We start from the raw sequence: 19,671 nt of genomic DNA, 5'->3' as shown, positions 1-19,671 counted from the left end.
ACTCGCGTTCTTACAGCTCCCTCCTGTGTGTGTGACCTGTCTAAATATTTATTAGTGTTATTATTTATTGTATTGTATAGTGCCATCATATTCCACAGCGATGTACAATGGGTAAACAGGACATTAGTGTTAGCAGTGATTGGACTATGCGGGCAGCTGTCTGCACCCTCTGGTAATAAGGAGTCCTGGAGCCCCAACCTCCTTTTTTAATTCAATCATTTTACTGGGGTTTTTTTGCTGAAATATGTGAGTTAGATTGGAGTTCTACATCACAAGCGGCTGCCGGGTTAATTAATAGCCGAGTAACGTGTTGTATTTAACTGTCATTACTCGCTCCTACTCGAGTTGTCAGTTGGCATTAGTTTGAGTGCAGTGCATTTTGTGGCAACTTATAAGCACTCACTCCTTAGTGAATAAGACTTAATTTCAAAAGGAGCAGAAAATGGTTATATCCTGATTTTGTAGCGATATGTGTGAAGGCGTTTGTCCATAGAACAGATTGTTTTGGCCAATCCATATAAATACAGTGTTTCTGAGCATTATACAGCAAGCCTGGTAGTGGCCAGTAAAGCCACTCGCCACCCCAAGCTGGGGCTAATATCCCGACGGAATGAGATTCGTTTATTTCATTTCTACACTACTTCTGAGAAAATATCATTTGTATGAGGAGGTAATGTTTTTATCTATGGAGAAATGTATTAAGGTGTTGCAGTAACAACACGGTCAGTATCAGGGTAAAATAACCACATCCACCAACTCCCTTCATAACTACCCCCTGCAAATGCCTAGTTTGGCCAAATAGACAGCCTCTATTACCCCCTCTATTATGAAGTGGCTACTGCTGAACAGAGCCATGGCCATATACAACATTTAAATGGCCATAGTACAACAAGTGGAAAAAATCCAGCAAAGTAAAGGTCATATTGCACAATAAATGGTTAAATAATCATTAACTAGTTCAGCATGTGTACAGAGGGGACTGTCTACTGCCCCAAACAGGCCCACCAGTGATCGGTGAAAATAAATATACATTTTATACGTTTTTCTCCTGTTAAAGATGCTTCAGCATATCGCCCCTACAGCCCTCCTCAGTTTTGGCTCCTTGAATAACAAAATGGCAAGTGTGTTAACATTAATTGCTTAACATAATGTATAAAAACATTGATTGAGCACCTGAACCATGAACCTCCTCCTTGTGTCAGACTGAAGGTCGGGTCAGAGCTCCATGAATATTCTCCTCAATGTTTATGTTCTTTTATTATTTTTTTTCCCCGGTAAAATGTTTTGTCCTTCTGTTAAGTGATCTGACTTTCATATAACGCTTGTGAACGCCGTCACTGAGCTCTATTACAGGTAACGGACTGCACCGTTTAGGTGTCTCTGGCAATATGATTGTAATCCCTTGCTGGTTATGGGGGATTGGTGCTCTACTGAAATAGCACATTTTCTTTATTTGTCAAGCAGCATATTACAAATAAACCAAATATCCCTTGAGTCGTGCTTTCATGTGCCAGGCCGCTTGTGTTCCGAGACACAGCCTTATTGTGTTATAGTGGTTTTCTTCTATAGACTGGATACATTGTGGTCTCTGGTCTGGAACCACATGCATGACCTGACCACTGCTTGGCATGTTCTGCACGCTGATTCCACGAGCTGGACCCGGGGATATTCAGCACCATGCGTTGTGTTGGACATTTCAGTCCCATGGGCACAAGACTCCCGCAACCCAGAAAACTCAGACTTTACAAGAGACTTGAACTTTATTCTCTCCCTCCATGAGCCCTTTCTGCGGGAAGTTATATAGCGTGATTTCTGCATTATGCTCAACCTAAATACACAGTGAAGTCGCATATAAACGTAACCTCTTGCTTTAGTCATTAAAGCCTTTTGTCACAGACCCCAGAGTCCTTTGTATTTCATTAGCTGGCTTTCCTTCTGCCCTCCCAACCTCTATTTCATGCTTTTCATTCTAGTGTCAAAAGGCCGATCTCCAACCAATTCCAAGATTCTCAAATTGAAAACTGTCTTGACATGCCGTAGTATCAGAAGACAGTATTTTTCACTGAAAATGTCCTCGTTGCTAGCACACTATACTAAAGCGGTGTTTACTAGCAGGCCAGCCACCATCACCCTGCCCAGAGAAGGGCTTTGGGAACAGTTGGAGTCACAGTTGGATTTGTTGAGGGTGAAAGAGCGTTCTCATTATCTATAAATAAACACACAGCTGGTATTAGAGCCCCTGTTTAATATTCACACCTGTCAACTAATGACATAATTTAAAGCTATCCCTTTACTCAAAATGTGAACAGTGCATACTTATTTCACATAGCCCCACGCCTTGCCGTAGTACTCCAGCTTCTTCGGCACCATATTGCTTTCCTTTACTCCTGTAGGATATATAGCTTCAGGGCTAAGATGACCCATAAGAAGATCTTGTTTGAATGCGCTAAGCGTGGCAGTCATCAAACCACCACTGGATGTTTTAGAAAGTTGTCGAAATCAAACACAATCGGATGTCCGAGTGTATTGTGTCCAGTCACAAGAAACTGTGGCCCTATTCCGGACATTGTCACAGAATGTGAGATTGGGGACAAGGAACAAAGCTGAAAGTAGCTGCAAGTCGCAGCAAATGACAATCATTAACATGACAGCACATACAGACAGAGCAAAACCCAAGATGTAGCATAATGTAACGATGGAGAAGAATCATTCCGCCCATCCAGTCTGCCGGTGTTTTTCCTGCTTTAAAAAACTTACGTTCACACTAGATCTAATCCTCTGATGGTTTTAGACTATGGCATCACATCATCTTTCTCTTCTCTCATTAGGTGTATGGGGTATACACTTTGCTGCTTGAACAAAAGTCTGTGTTGGTTTTTTTTAGGGTTTTTTCATTATTTTACAGTTTTTGCCACTAGAGGTTGGTGGACGGGCATTTTCAGGCTGAAACTGTTGCTCGTGTAACATTTTTTGGGGGTGCTCACTGGGTACCCGGCTTGCTCTGTATTTGCATCTGTGGTAGGTGTTTTAAAGATGTTAGGCAGGATTCAATGGCCCGTTTAAACCTTAATTGGACATAATGGAGGTGAAAAGTTCAATGGCCTGTGTAACCGTTCAATTAGCGTGTGATAAAGGGACGCTCCCGCCGGCTCATGCATATTAGCACATATAATAGCTGCATGTTGCTATCAAGGTAACGTTTTTCCCGTGCAAATGCATTAAGGGATTTGGCAGAATTAGAATACACCTTAAAACACGCAAATTAAATTTAATCTGGGCCGGTACTGCAATGCAGAAAAAGAGCGTAGCATGTAATACAGGGATAGTCTAGATTTGTTTCATATTAAATACATGCCATTGCAACTCTTGTTTTACTCTGCAAGCAGTGCAATGGTTGTTATTATTATTGTTATTTCCATTATTTCTTTGGCTGTTATTTTTATTGCTTCCTCTGTACTTGGCTTCCAACTTGCTATAATGTATCCATGTAAAGTATACTACATGTTTCATCTATAACGGTTGGCAGAAGTCATGAATCCTTGACAAGTGAGTGTTGAGAATGGGCGAAAGGAACATTGTAGCATGTTAATAGCAGACATCGCCGAAGTCCGTTATAGTGGAACATAAGGGGTTTGCTGACACATTAATAATCCTTGCAGGCATCTATTTAGTGGTTTTATCATCGTTTACTTGTATGATTAGCCATTCTTTCTCTTTTCCCGTTATTAGGCACATTAGATGGCTCATTTAAGCGATCACATTGTATCCACTATTTTGGACACTTTGTGTACTCTTTGTGTATTTCGCTCCATGGTGTGGTTGCATTGCCTTTACCGTCGTCTCTCAATTGAATCCTGGTTCTACTGCCTACATTTACAGTAGTATTACGTGAATTACGTAGTATTAGCGCAGTGGGGGGTATCTGACTAAGTCGCCGTTCGCTCTCTGTATGCATCATTCAGTAGAGATGCCATGACTAAACTAGATTAGCCCTAAAAAGGATTATTCCTTCCTTGGAAAGGTTTTAATTGCACAGCGGAGATGGATAAAAGAGGTAGATTCAGCATCGTTTTTGGAGATTTAAGCTTGGGCATTAAAGGTCATTTTGCTGCCTATTGTACAGTTTTTCAGAGCATTCAATGCCTTAAAGTCCCCACTTATGCCTCTTCCACGTACTGTTTCTTAAAGTGACACCTCACATGCACTTTAATGCACACGACTATACCTTAGTAACTGTGGTCTTCTTGTCCACTGAATCCTCTCTATACTTTTGGTCTGCTTCCCTGCCTCCGCTTGCAGTCCTTTGCTGGAGATGTATTTGGGGGAATACATGTGACAGGGCCAGGCTAGCTGGCTCATATGTCATATGAAGTGCAATGTGTACCGAACCCAACCCCCAATCCCATCAGCCACATCCCATCACAAATCCCATCAGAATACAGGGGATGTATCAGGTGAGGGGATTACAGAATACAATGGGTTCCCCCACCTGTGTTATCCCTGTAGTGCGGGTGCCGTCTGGGCAGACAGGGCTGTGTTGGCTGATTAAGAGACCCAGCCAGATTATAGGATTGTCTCTTTGAAGGCTGGGGCTGAATCCACATCAGTCTCTGGGCCGGTTACACAATAAACACAATATAATATATTACCGGGTCACAGTATACAGAACCGGACACAAAAGTGCTCCGTGACCCGGCTAAACTTCATATGACACATGAGCCAGCTAGCCTGGCCCTGTCACAATACATATCTTGCTTAGGACTGCATATGTGATAGTTACCTCCATCTAACCATGCATGAGGTTTCCAGGGGGCCTAATGAGACCTCCCACACCTAGGCACAGTTGGGGTTCACATTGACTTGAGTAGGAGTGCTTTCCTACCTTTGATCAAGCAGTGCGAATTACAGAGTATAGGGGGCATATCTACAGCAATAGTTTCAAAAAAGTACTTAAATATGCCTGAATGGTTAGTGAAGCTGGTTGGGACAGTAGACTGTGCCTTTAAAGAAATATCTCTTACTTAAGACAAGTCATCCACACCCAATACATTTTTCCCCATACTGTGATCTTTCACTCTTCCCCTAGACCACCAAGGTGAAGCACATGGAAAATGTGTGTCTATATGACCAAGTACCCCCTTTGACCCTACAGCCGTTCAGAGAATCCCTGCAATGTGTTCCTCTGAACGCTTGGGGACACCTCACACCCTCGCCTTCCTTCGGTCTGTCTGATAGGTCTGACGGCGGAGAACAGGATTTCATTGATGGAAAACGGAAACCTCTTCAAAGCCCCAGCAAGGACAAGACTGGCATAGTGACAGGTGCATCCTATATTTAGTACCCTCAGATTCTTTCACAACTCAGCACTGAATTCTCTCTGCTTTCCACAAGACCTGCATTATCACTGTGCTCGGCCCCTTCGGACTGGGATGCCCGTCACTTTTAGAAGGAAGATACAGAGAGCACAAAGTTGTTTAGCCATCAATCAGCGGTAATGTCACTTGCCTCTGAAATGCTGTGACCCTGATGTGACTTGGTGTATCTATCCTCTTCCATCGCCTGTATTGCTCTATGTTTGTATGCAAAGCTTGCAACAGCAGCTGACAATTTAAGCTCCCACCAGAAAATTGGTATTGCAGAGCTTGACAAATTGCAGGAGCCAGCAAGACACCGCTCCTATAAATATTACTGCTGCTGGTTGACTTTCTTGTGTGGATTTTAATACTTTATACAAGTACGTCTTTCCATTCTCCTAAATCTGTATATCTGACTCAAAATTCATTAATTTACACACTCTCTCTCTATATATATATAATTATTAAATGGATATCATTTTTCTTGTTAATGTTTGTCACAGTGTCAGCAATAGGATTGCTGGCGTCGTCAAAACTGCTGAGACTAATTTGGTAAATAATGTCTTGGCGAGGGAGATAAATTTACACAAAAAAAATCCAGCTGCTAAAAATATTCCGATCTGAAGCATGTGTAGCCTTTTGGGTGCATTCAGCAGGTTTTTGATTCAAAGTGAGAATAATCAGCTTCCTCCTATATACCCTATGTACCGGTGATGTAAAGGCAAGCTCCACATTGGACGCCTTAGAGATAATTCTGCACCCAAGCAGGACTGACCCTTTAAATTTATGACTGTCAGAATCCGTTCTTTGTGAGACTGACCTTTCCAAGCAAGAGGGTTATTAAATAAACACAAGGAGGGAAGACTCTTTATAATAAGTACATTGCTCTAAAGTATCTAAGTTTAGAAGCAGCCGGCAGCCTCTGGGTGCTTCCTTTTCCAGAATCCCTCCCCTGGGCTGCCTCTCCACCTCTCCACCTCTCTCCCCCCCCCACCACCCGAGGCCAGCACTGGCTGTCTGTCACAGAGCAGCACCAGTTCGAGGTCATGTTTCTCATTAGCTTAGTGTTAGGGGACTACAGAAAGAGAGTGTAATGCCGTTGGACATAATTTGGTTTGAATAGAAAGATACGGGCGTGAAGATATTTATTGTGCAATGCTGGGGTGCAAAACGCGACTACTCTCCTCTACAACGGGAGTCTAAAGTGCAGGAGACCTCTCAACACCCAGAGCTTGGTCCCTTCTCATCGCTGAGAGATCTAAGTTCCAAGTAAAGTGGCTTTCCTGGAAGCTGGTCCTCCAAGATGATGATAAAGGAGACGTCGCTGAGGAGGGATCCGGATTTGAGGGGCGAGCTGGCCTTTCTGGCAAGGGGCTGTGATTTTGTTCTCCCTTCACGATTTAAAAAGAGGATCAAGTCCTTTCAGCAGGCTCAGGTTTGCAAGTTATTCTGTAGGGGACCTAGGGTTGACGTGGTGGCCCATATGGCCTTTTTTAATTCATTCCATGGAAATGGTTCTCCAAGGATCTTGAGAGCCTTGTGATGCCATTAAGTGGGTCATCATACAAGTTGTCCAGACCTTAGGGGGCCCCATCTCCAGACGGCTAAAAAGACTCCATAGATCATTGTCCAAATTATTCATGTTCTGATTGGGAAATTCGTGGTGGGCCAAGTTTAGAGCTTTACAGAGTAGGTAGCGTTGGGGTAAGTGGCAATCCTGTTCTTTGTAGGAGGAGTTTGAATATGTATGATTTGTGGGAGGGGTTATAATTAATTATGGGTGTTCATCAGGACAGGTGGTTTAATAATAATTGTCAGAACAATGGGAGGGGTTTGAATATTGGATCCCTGGGGCAGTTGTGGAAGGGTTTCCAATTAGGATAGTTATGGGAGGGATTCATTTTAGGAATGGCTATATTTTCCTAGGCAACACAAATAGGTGTCATAGTCGGCAGGTTCAGGATTGTTATGGGATTATTTAATTAGGTTTTCAACTATTAATGGATGTATTATAACTATCTGGGCACATATGCAGCAATATTTAATAGTGGTTTTTTGAGTAGTTAGAGATGATGTGTAAGTGGGTTTCAACACACATGCAAAAGGTTTTGTTTGGACAAATGACGTTAGTTGCAACATTGTACTACGTGTATAGTTTTCATAACGCTGTGTAAAGAAGTGAAGGTACTTTATATATTTTTTCCCCGTAATGAAATGGACCTCTGTCACCTTTCTGTTGAGAAATATTATCGGTGACAAGCCCTGGACTGAGTGCTATAAACAGTAAGGATGTGAATGGGACAGCAGTCACAATATAAACACATTACGTGACCTCCCCCCCCCCCAGCAGAGTGTATCCTCTTTAATTCATATAACACTGCTTGGTAATGAAATGAGAGAGAGAGAGAGATAATGCCTTTCTGCTCTATTAATGAGTCAATAAATTATCCTAATGGGGGAGGAATTCAAGAAAGATGCACAGTGTATAAGTGTTATGGGGCATTGTTTAAAATACATTGGATGCATAAAGACAAAGGGTTAAAAGAGAACTATAGGAAGAAAGGGTGAAAGATACCTTGAACACCCTGCAATAAACAGAGAGTCTCTCCTGATGAAGAAAGACACAGGGCTAGCACCAGAAGTCCTACTTTCTCTATTTAAATGACTAACTCTGTCGTTCCTCTTTCTGAGGTTGGACTATTTTGAAGGTATTACTACTACTGTGTAAAGGTTTGAAAGGTCTGACAATTTTATCAACTGGATCCTTATTATTATTTATTATTATTTATTGTTTTATATAGCGCCATCAAATTCTGTGGCGCTGTACAATGGGTGGACAGGGCAAATTTAATCCCTTGCTAACTAGAGCCACCAAGAAGAACCAGAAGCAGCTCTGGAATTGGGAATATAAGCATTTACATGAGAAAATATTGTAGGGTTTTGTCTTCCTTTGTAAACGTTTACATCCAGTGTTAGATTCCATGAAAGATGTACCCTAGATATGGACAAATGCAGGTACTGAGATACATGAAAACACCTTGGCCCACCTTGGCCCTAAAGTGTCACGTTATAAAAAAGACCACGTTACTCATGGCTTTCATTCATTTAAATTTGATGCGCTCGTTTCATGAATATGAAAGAATTCTCTTTAGAAGATGACCCCCAAAATGTACAGCAAGGCGTCCAGGAGGGTTTATTCCAATGATCAATAAAAGTAATCTAATGCCATGAGAATGTGTGTGGTGAAAGTTACTTGAGAGTTTTTGTTTGGAACACTTCAATTAAAGCAGGCAGCCTAGTAACACAGCTGGAAGAAATAACTGGTTTATGTAAAAAGACTTACTAAGTAGCGTTAGTAGTTGTGAACAGGTTAGGATCATATCTAGGAACTTCCCAGGGCAGGGTACCCAGAAGTCTCGCTTTTCTAAAGGAGAGGATTCATGGGGGTGGGGCTACCCATGCACAAGGGGAGTGGTTATATATGTGCTGGGTGGGGCTAGCTCCAGAGAGCATTACAAGGATTGGGAGTAAGGGGAATTGGGCAAGGAGTGGGCGTGGCTAAAGCGGCATAGTTAGAGGAGAACCAGGAGAGTCTGGGTCAAACCCGGCCAGTTCCCAAATACGGTTAATGTACTATTCACATACACATCAATAATCTAGATATCACGTGTATGTATTAATAACCACATCAGAAATGAAAAGCTGTGTTTTAGAAATAAATTTGAAATTAACAACATGACATCACTTGAAGTTGGATAAAGGGGGTAATAGAGGACCATAGCAAGAAAGCGTGAAAGATACCTTGAATAGCCAATTTACATTTTTTATTTACCTGATTAACAAATTAGTGTGAAGCTTTTTTATTGAACAGGAGAATAGGCAGACTAGATGGGACTTTTGATTGCCATCTGTTGTCATGATCTGTGTATCCATGTTAATGTTCATATGGTGATATTTTATCTCCTTACACCCACAGGGGCTGGATTGCATCATACTGAAAGAATGGTGTCATGTAATTATAGTTATGAACAGCCCAAAAATCAGTGATGTTGTATTAATACCATCCTGGGTCTCACAAGAACATATACCTTTTAAATACAATTGCTGGCCAAATGATTTGTTTGGCTAGTGGCTACCTGCGTTGCTGTATACAGTGGATGATGCTCACAGCTGGTGAGGATCTGTGCATGCCGTATGTGCCAGGAATGTGCACACAGATGCCTCGGGCTCTATAAATAGTGACCAGTGGACAGTGTCAGGCTTTCTTGCAAGTACATAACTGTCACAGCAACTCTCTGCCAAGTTACAAATCAGGCCCAGGCTTGTTTCTTTGGTTTGCCATTCACTCCTCCCATATCTATTCTACATAGATACAGTAGCATGGTGTCCAATAAACCAGACCCACCATCCATAGCGGCCTTAATATAGATTGTGTATAACAGGTGTATGCACACGTTAGCCGGTCCTTCACACATATTGTGGAATCTGTAAATACGTTTGATATATTTCCTTGTCCTCTTAAACATACAACTTGTCCTCTGTTATTAGAACAGAAAAAGTGGGGTGGAAAGATATTGCTTTGCAGTAGAATGTCCTAACAGCCACTTCAGAACATGATGATGACTCCTCGGAGTCCTAGCCAGACTAAAGCAACACTGGAGTTTATTTGCAGACCAAAAGATTCCAGATACACAAGAGTGAAAAGCAGTCCTTTACCACGAAATGGTTAAAAAGATAAGCTGTCCAGTGCACTGATTCTAGTGTGTACTGAGAATGTTTCAGATGTTCTAGAAAGGTAACCGCTGCTGCTGTTAAAATGGACCATGGTCAACTGTTTTCAGATTCTTGAAAAGTGCTTGTTGTGTAAATGTTGGCTTTTTCAGTGCTTTTCCTTGAAAGTGAAGTTGTTTTAGAACTTTGATGGGTAAAATGGACTGCCTGTGCCTATAAATGTAACTGCACCTACTTTGATAAGATACCCTTCTGTACTAAAGTTTATAAAAGTAATTAAAAAAGTACTCTTATGTGTAGCATTCCAAATAAGAGAGACAAGGCATTCTGGCTATATTTTAGGCTGACACAACTGCTCATAATTATTGTAAATATTTAATTTTAATGCAGAAGTTTATGTAGAATCTCACCATATGCATTTGCCTCTTTCACTGCATCCCAGCAACTCCTAGGCTTTTTCAGCTAAACAGAAACTGGAATAAAGTCTTGATTTATCTCTTTGTGTTCTGGGAAATGCAGTGTAAGTCTACACGCTGCACGGGATACCAGGAAACCATTCCTTCTTTTTTTATATTTTCTCTTCCTCCCTCTTCTCCTTTCTCTTCTCTCATCTCTTTCTCTCTTTGCTTTTCAGTCCTCTTTTTTCTTCTCTCTCTCCTTTTTTATTTCTTGCCTCCTTTCTCTTTTCTAGAAAACAAGTTCAGTGTTGCTCACTCTCCGAATTGCAATAATTAAAGTTATTAGTACAAAAGAAACTCTAGACCCTCAACCAAAAGAGAATACTAAACCTGATTGCATGGTTAAAAAAAACCCAAAAAACTTATGAGTACCTTTTTGGTGGATAGACAAGTACTTTTTCACATAAAATATATTGCACGATTGATTCAATAGATTAGTCCATCAGCAAATAAAAAAGGGATTCATTTCACTCCAATCAATATGTGCAATCCAAAAATGATTCATAAATATTCAGATCATTTCAGATCATCGGTTCGTGCTAATCTCTCCATCCATGAATCATTGAAATGTAAAGTGTCGCAACACCAAAAAAGACAACTAAAAGAACAAAAAATTATGGACAAAAAATAAAGAAAAAGTCTGTAAAGTCAATAGTATGTGCAAATGGAGGTCAATATATACCGTATTTGCTCGATTATAAGACGACCCCCCAAAATCTAAATATTAATTTAGGAAAAAAACAAAAAGCCTGAATATAAGACGACCCTATAGGAAAAAAAGTTTTACCAGTAAATGTTAATTCATGTAAACAATATTTTCATATTTAATAAAAGCTATGATTGAGAAAAATATATATTTTTTTATTTCCTTTTATTTGCCAACCTGCCCCCCCCAGTTATGCACATCTGCCCCCAGGGTTGCCACTCTTCCCCCAGAAATGCCTTATACCCCCTATTTGCCACTCTGCCCCATGATGTGCCTTTTAACCCTCTATATGCCACTCTGCCTCCAGAAATGTCTTATACCCTCCTATATGCCACTCTGCCCCATGATATGCCTTTTAATCCCCTATATGCCAGAGTGGCATATAGGGGGTTAAAAGGCATATCATGGGGCAGAGTGGCATATAGGGGGTTAAAAGGCATTTCTGGAGGTATATATATATAACTGCTAACAGCAATCACACTCCTATCAAGCCAAGGCAGCCAGTACATGCTGGAACCTGGGGATGATAGGAGCATGAGTACAGCCTCCCTATGCCATGCTACCACCACTACCCCCCCTTACACATCCATACTAACACACACTCATTCACATACATTTAAATACTCATTCATTCCATTAATCACACATACTTGCTCAAAAACCCTCCCCCGCCCCCTTACCTGGACTGCAGATCTCTCACTCGAAGACTTCTGCAGGGGCCCGGCTGTGCGAGCAACTTCTCTGGCCCCGCCCCCAGAGGAAGGAGGGGGGAGGCAGAGTTAAGTGACACTCTTCTAGCTTGTTCTCCTGCTGCTCGCGACCAAAGAACCGGTAAGCAGCATGGCCCCAGCGGACATTTTGAGGTCTGATTAGAAGACGACCTCGATTATAAGACGAGGGGTATTTTTCAGAGCATTTGCTCTGAAAAAAACCTTGTCTTATAATCGAGCAAATACAGTACTTGGTTTTATGTGGATATGAACCAGACTGGCCAGCCCGTCCATCTCCCAGTCCAAAGCAGCAAAAAGCGGGGAAATAACAAAGATCTCACTGTTCCTTGTGTGTTCTGCAGGAAATCCCATCCCTCTACATGTATAAGTGTGTGAATGAAATGGTACATTTGTACTGTATAAAGAAAATGTTTCTGACATCGTTTACACCTGGTTTTGAAAGTCTGGTATAGTGATATTCTCTTTCTTCCAGATTCAAAGCAAACAAGAAAAGAAGCCCGGCACCCCACCTCCCGTTCCTGTCATTAATTCCATCAACTCTCGTCCAGCCTCTCCTCCTCCACTAACCAATAAGGTCACAGTCACCCCTCCCGTGTCCATAAACATTCCACGTTTCTACTTCCCCAAGGGGTTGCCCAACCCGGGCCCTGCCCATGAGGACTCCATCGGAAAGGCTGAGGCAGCTTTCTCAACCATGGAAGATGAAAAGGCTGATATCTATGAGATGGGGAAGATTACCAAGGTAAAGCATCTCTTGGACACTGCAATAAACAGTTTTTCCCAACAGTATATGTCCTGCTGTCTCTACAACTACTAATATTTATCAAGATAGAGGCAAACGAAAGCTTAGTAACTTCCTTGTTTAAACCCTTAACTGAACTGACTTCTGAATAAATAGTTAATGAAAATGCACCATGGGAGTGGGGAACTTCCCGCTACACAACTTGTTTACTATATACTGAATCCCTAAGCAATGCTCTAGCATACTTTTGCTGTTGTTTGAATGGGTTTGTGTCTGCTTTTTAGTGAAGGTCCAGGTATATTTCGTATTAAAGTCTAGGATTCATCTGTCCAATTAAAAAGAGATATGCTGATGTATTAATCTCTCAGAGTATTACACACAAACTAATGACAACATACCAAGCAGCCCTAGGTGAAGATTGGACAGGTCTTTTTTATAATGGCCTCCAAACAATTCCCTGCGATCTTTCTCCAGGTATGTGGGTGTCCGTTGTTCTGGAAGGCTGCAATGTTCAATGGGGCTGGTGGAGAAAGGACCGGCTTTGTCTCAGTGCATGCATTCATTGCAATGTGGAGAAAGTAAGTAGGGGGGAGAAGTGGCTGTTCAATTATAATTTGAGTTTTATTTATGTGGAAGTGAAAAATGATTTATAAAACGGAGTTATTTAAAATCATTAAAAGTAATGCTCTAAGTTGTACACATTTTATTTTTAAAAGGACTATGTGTGTGGTTATTTTAACCTGGGTATTTCATATAATATAGATATTAATCTTATTTAATATAGTTTTAGTTATTATTAAAAAATATTCTCAGTCTGAAGTAGCCACTGGAAAGCCATGATTGCTCTGATTTCATTGACCCCCCACTAATTGCATATCCCCATTTCTCTCTCTTTTTTTTTTTTTTTTTTTTTTTTTTTTTTTTTTTTTTTAGATTACTACAAAACTGCCATGACGATGCCTCTAAATTTGTTTATCTCCTGGCAAAACCAGGCTGCAGCTACCTGGAACAAGAAGACTTTATCCCCCTTCTACAGGTGAGAAACGTTTTACTGTGCTCTCCTGTTTACTTAGTTATAAAGTTCTAACACTAGTGCACTAGGCAGGTCATAGCATGCGTATAGAATGGAGTTAGTATGACCCAGAAAATTACTCGCTATCCAGGATCCAAGTTCTCTTACAGTTTCCTTTCTCTCTGATTCAGGACATTGTGGACACACATCCTGGACTAACCTTTCTCAAGGAAGCACCTGAATTTCACTCTCGTTACATCACCACAGTACGTACGCTTTTTTATTAATGACAAATTATATTCATATATTATTCTGATGCATGTGAATGCATTCTTCAAAAAATTGTTATTTGGGTGGGGAACATTTTTTTCCATCGGCCTAGATCAGGGGCATCCAACCTGCGGCCCTCCAGCTGCTGCAGGACTACATCTCCCATACTCCTCATCCAGCCCTTTAGCTGAAAGCATTATGGGAAATGTTGTCCTGCAGCAGCTGGAGGGCCGCAGGTTGGACACCCCTGGCCTAGATTCTGGGATTTTCTTTATGAAGGCAGAGCCAGTTTTAAAGATAAAAAGTCACATTGTAGTTTCATATGTCAGCATCTATTAATGTGTTTCGCTCTTTTACATCTTTTCCTGTTTCCCAGGTTATTCAGAGAATATTTTACACGGTGAACAGGTCGTGGTCTGGCAGAATCACACTGACTGAGCTTAGGAGAAGTAATTTCCTTCAGGTATAATATAATAATAACGTTTAGTGAACCATTACGTGTATATATACATCATTTAAACGCTCACATTGGGGGTTGGAAAAAGTATGTGAAACTCTATGCTAATCACTTCAATAAAAGCTAATTGAAATCAGGAGTTAGCAAACCTGGAGTCCAATGAATGAGATGTAGTTGGAGGTGTGTTTTACAGCTACTATGCACGCAATACATTTTTGATGATGTGATATATTTTAAATAAAAACAAAAAAACACAAACCTCAAAAATGTTGAGTTTGCTATTCTAAAGAAGCATCTGTTGATCTAAACCATGTCTCACAAAAGAAATCTACGATCAAGATCAAGAATTATTGATTTCTGTAAAGCTAGAAAGGGTTACAAAATCTCAAAGAGTTTACATATTCATCATATTGCTGCATCCCTGAAGTTTGCCAACGAGCACCTTTCCAAAGGAAGGGCAACCAGTTATTACATCTTAAGGTTCACTTTTTCCACCAGCACCTTGAATGTGTCCTGGGTGTATTCAATAAATACATGCAAGATTATCATTGCTTTTGTGTTATTAGGTTAAGCACATTTTGTTTGTCTATACTTGTGACTTAGATGTAGATCAGATCATATTTAATAAGTTATGCAGAAAACAAGGTAATTTGAAAGGGTTTATTTACTTTCTTGACACTTTTTATATGTATATCTATAAATATGTGTTTAAATCAACAAGTAACGGCTCCTGGAGTTTCAAACCCTACAAATCATTCCACTGGATCATTGAGTTTGTGCTCCTTATACTGTTCTAAAATATATAATTCATCAAATGTGTACTTAAATTTAAGTGCAAATATGTGAAAACCAGAAATATAAATATATATATATATAACCCTGTAGTATTAGACTGAAAGGTATCTGTATATGTTGATCAGAAGAGGTAATGGTCAAACCTGGTCCTCCAGAATGAGAAGAGACATAGTAATCCACAATGCTGTTCAATACCTGTTACGTAAAGTATAAATTAAGTCAACAGAATACAACAGAATGTTTAACAAACATTTTCCACATTATTTGTCAGACCCTGGCTCTTCTAGAAGAGGAGGATGATATTAACCAGGTGACAGATTACTTCTCCTATGAGCACTTTTATGTTATTTACTGCAAGTTCTGGGAACTGGACACAGACCATGATCTGTACATTGACCAGAAGGACCTGGCAAGATATAACGACCATGGTGAGTAGGAGACGCCGTAGCTAGAAGAGCATGAGGGAAATTTACTGGCCCTGGGATGCCCACCGCTTATTGAAGCAAAGGGCCACGTTCATGATCTCTGTCAGTTACTTGTTTGTGATTGTATTTCCTGTAGTTACTATTGGTTTAAAAACACTCATTTTTGAGGCTTCATTTATAAACCTGTGCAGTTGAGATGAAAAACAAATGCTATCCGGTTGACATCATATCTCCATTTTTCCCCAAGACACTGTTTATTTAAACAGGGACTCAGATCTCAACTTGGTGAGTGCAGGTAGCTCTCAGATATCCCCTAAATTGTGCAACTTTAGGAATGATACGGCTCTGCTTCCGTTGATTCTGTTGGGTACACTGTGTCCAAAGTTTTCACAGCATCGCCTTTAGAGAATGTTCAGTTCTAAGGGGGGAAAGCTCTTGTAGGTTTTGCTTTAAGTTTGGTCACAACTCGAACTTTCTTTCTTCCAGCTTCTTCCCATAGAATAATTGAAAGGGTATTTTCTGGAGCAGTTACAAGGTAAGATACAAGCAGTCATGCGATACTCAGGACCTAGCTCTGTATTATGAAGGGCCAACCCCAGTAGCCATCTGCAGGAATGTCTTTTTAGAATACATTGTGAAAACTTGAGATTTTTTTTAACATTACCTCTCCAGTTTAAATATGCATGATGCAGGGATGGCTCTGACCTCCTTGCGGGAGAAATTTACCTGGGTTGTTTAAAGTATGCATAGCAGAGGGATACAAAGAGGGATTACACTGATAACGAACTATGTTTAGATTTTTACTTCTTTGTGACTGTAGTGCAGTTCTCATTATATAATCCTGCAGTTTAGCTTTTAAATATATCATAACACTAATACAGTCCGACAGATACCAGAGCTCGGATAGCATCTGTCCCCGTGTGAATAAAGCACACGTTCTATGCTTTACAGAGGCAATGCCATACAGAGGGAAGGGAGGATGAGCTACGCAGAGTTTGTCTGGTTCCTGTTATCAGAGGAAGACAAGAAAAACCCTACCAGGTATGTAATACATCTACATGTAAGACAGCAATGTTTCTGGGCATTCCTTTTCATGACTTAATGGCAAGGACATGATGATGCTCAATATTCACCGTAGATCAGGCAATATGTACGGTAACGGCAGTGATCTGCAAGCAAACATATTTTATATAGATACACCTATACATTTCTTCCCGTTTCGGTGGGTGATCTGCACGTCCGCACAGCGGTGTCTTCATTGCTCTACAAACCCTAGAAATGACACCTTGTCTTTTTATTAATGCCTGATTACTTTCTACTGGAACAGTCATGATTTATCTGTGTTATCCAACTGCATTGGTATACGGATATGAAAGATTTAGTTAGCAAGAGTCTACTTGTGTACAAAATAAATAGAAGTAAAGAGGGTCTCATTGTATTCCCCCCATAACTCTACAACGATGCACTGAACTGTCTTCCTCTATGGTCTTCTTACTAGCATTGAGTACTGGTTCCGTTGCATGGACCTGGATGGAGATGGCGTGTTGTCCATGTATGAACTAGAGTACTTCTACGAGGAGCAGTGTGAGAAGATGGAGACCATGGGCATTGAGCCGCTGCCTTTTCAGGATCTCTTGTGTCAGCTCCTGGATCTTGTGAAACCAGAAATGGAAGGTACGAAATGTCCGCTTAACTCTGGCACATTCCGTAGAGTTTACTGTCACCGCCAGCCTCCTCGTGCTGTTTGTTCATGAAACACTCTATGGAGATGTTTGGCCGTTCATTGATACGGCACATTAGTCTGTCCGACAGCCTTCTGATACATAAAGTGTTCATGGACTTCACTAAAAGGTGCTCAGTGAAGCAGTCTCTGCTTCCTTGGTAATGTTTTGCACTATACATCAGTAAGTTAAATATAATATAATCTGCTTCCAGTACATGTTATAGAAACCCTCCTTAGTCAGCACAGCCCTTAGTGTTTTATCATTCTCTTACATTTAGGCGAAGCTAGTCACAGGTAATTTATTTTACGTAAGAGGATAAATACTGCACACATCGTTTAATTCACTCTTCAGTAGGTGATTGAGCAAACCAACCGTTTATATTGTTACTTTTAGGCCGAATTACTCTGCGTGACCTGAAGCGCTGTCGAATGGCTCACATATTCTATGACACCTGCTTTAACCTGGAGAAATACCTGGACCATGAACAGCGGGATCCATTTGCACTGCAAAAGGTATGAGTAACGTCCATTCAGCTGAACAAGAGCGGCCTACACGGTGCCGGCAAATCCATTACAAAGCATCGTTTCTATGAGCGCAGCACCTCCCTCCGGCTGATTATACAGCAATAGAATACGCAGCATAATAATCTTCTCCATCGGGAGGCAGATATTAACACATTTCCAATTTAAGAGTAACCTCCTTTCTTCAGCTTGGAGATGAGGATAATATGCAATTATATCAGTGCTCGCAGTACTCTGATTTTGAGTTTTATTCACACACTGCAGTACTCTGATTTTGAGTTTTATTCACATACTGCCGTACTCTGATTTTGAGCTTCATTCACACACTGCCGTACTCTAATTTTGAGTTTTATTCACACACTGCCATACTCTGATTTTGAGTTTTATTCACACACTGCAGTACTCTCATTTTGAGCTTCATTCACACACTGCAGTACTCTGATTTCGAGCTCTTGGCTAAACTCTAATCTTGTGTTCTGGCCACACGTTGTTGCACTTTGATTGTGAGTTGTACTCCTATACCGCAGTCCTCTGATCTTGATGTTTCCCCTCGCCGTAGGATGTTGATAATGAGAATCCTGAGCCATCAGACTGGGACAGATACGCGGCCGAAGAATATGAGATCCTGGTTGCTGAGGAATCTGCCACTGAGCAGTTACAGGAGGGGTACGTTCATACAGGGAAGCTGGAACTCATCTATTTACACATGTTCTTATCCCTGTAACTGGGAGCTTGTACGTGCTCCTTTACCATTCATACATGCGTTTCTTTATTTTTAAGATAAGAAAATAATTGCAGATATTGCCATTTTTTCATTGATTGTAGTTGAAAATGAAAGTTAAGATGCGGAAACAGTAAATCATTATCGTGTAAGTATGAGGGTAGAAATAAAAAGAATCGCTTCAGCCTCGCATACACTGAAAATGTATTGTCTGTAGCTGCGTCCAGCACATAGGTGTCGGTTCATATGTTTTTTTTTTTTGGTTTGTTTTGTTAAGAGAAGATGGAAAATGAACGTTTTGCCTCATTTTCCTCCTTCCCTTCCTGCACACACATTGAAAGCAGGTATGTAAGTTGTACCGGGGTAGGAAAATCTATCCTCGCCGCATTATAGAACTAACCCTGCTTAGGTTCTCCTACTGGAATGTCTGACTTGGCCCATCGTAGTGTATGGTTCTGATTTCAAAGTCTTCATCTTACCATCACAACGGGTTTAAATGTTATATGCTATTTCTACGGATGAGGGGGACATGGTAGTGACCCAGCAAGTAGCTTACATTTCAGTCTTCTTCACACAGGTCTTTTGAGGACGACTATGAGGGGGACGAGATCATCTCTGCACCTGAAATTTCTAACAAGATGGATAAATTGGTCATCTCTGACCTGACGGCGTAAAGATGATTTGACCCGTAACTGGACAGTGAAACTGACCAGTACCTGCCTATATTTATGGACTAAACTAGAGGTGGCCAACCTGTGACTTCCCAGCGGCTACTGGATTTCATCGCGGCCTCCTGTTGTCTCATCATCATCATCTTCACCCCGCTGGACACCCACAGCTTGGCCACCCCTGGACTGAACCCTGTCCACACTGAGACTTTTCAGGGGAAATAATAATATATAAATATATTTTGTATTATTTTTGTGAAGAGATGTGCTTTGTTTTGTAAGCGCAATATAAAATAAGTTCTGATTTCTTTTTTCTGCATTAAGCATGAGTGTAAAAAGTTTGCCTGTCGAACAAA

The 19,671-nt window shown here is 40.9% G+C and overlaps 1 protein-coding gene across 1 annotated transcript in view; it reads left to right on the top strand.

The window, feature by feature from the left end:
- LOC149271600 (serine/threonine-protein phosphatase 2A regulatory subunit B'' subunit alpha-like) overlaps nucleotides 1–19,321 on the top strand; it is a 31,326-nt gene extending 12,005 nt beyond the window's left edge. The window contains exons 3-14 of the mRNA XM_089507283.1: nucleotides 12,453–12,722; nucleotides 13,197–13,300; nucleotides 13,656–13,758; nucleotides 13,926–14,000; nucleotides 14,381–14,467; nucleotides 15,528–15,684; nucleotides 16,168–16,216; nucleotides 16,633–16,722; nucleotides 17,180–17,355; nucleotides 17,799–17,917; nucleotides 18,486–18,592; nucleotides 19,225–19,321. Coding sequence (XP_089363409.1) covers nucleotides 12,453–12,722; nucleotides 13,197–13,300; nucleotides 13,656–13,758; nucleotides 13,926–14,000; nucleotides 14,381–14,467; nucleotides 15,528–15,684; nucleotides 16,168–16,216; nucleotides 16,633–16,722; nucleotides 17,180–17,355; nucleotides 17,799–17,917; nucleotides 18,486–18,592; nucleotides 19,225–19,321 — 1,434 coding nt within the window. The remainder of the gene's footprint in view (nucleotides 1–12,452; nucleotides 12,723–13,196; nucleotides 13,301–13,655; nucleotides 13,759–13,925; nucleotides 14,001–14,380; nucleotides 14,468–15,527; nucleotides 15,685–16,167; nucleotides 16,217–16,632; nucleotides 16,723–17,179; nucleotides 17,356–17,798; nucleotides 17,918–18,485; nucleotides 18,593–19,224) is intronic.
- The last annotated feature ends 350 nt before the right edge of the window (nucleotides 19,322–19,671 follow it).

This window comes from Sceloporus occidentalis, unplaced genomic scaffold (assembly GCF_023333645.1).
Source record: "Sceloporus occidentalis isolate IW3139 unplaced genomic scaffold, rSceOcc1.0.p SCAF_487, whole genome shotgun sequence".
Taxonomy (NCBI): Eukaryota; Metazoa; Chordata; class Lepidosauria; order Squamata; family Phrynosomatidae; genus Sceloporus; species Sceloporus occidentalis.
The sequence above is the reverse complement of the archived record's forward strand: the minus strand, read 5'-3'. Positions and strand labels throughout refer to the sequence as shown.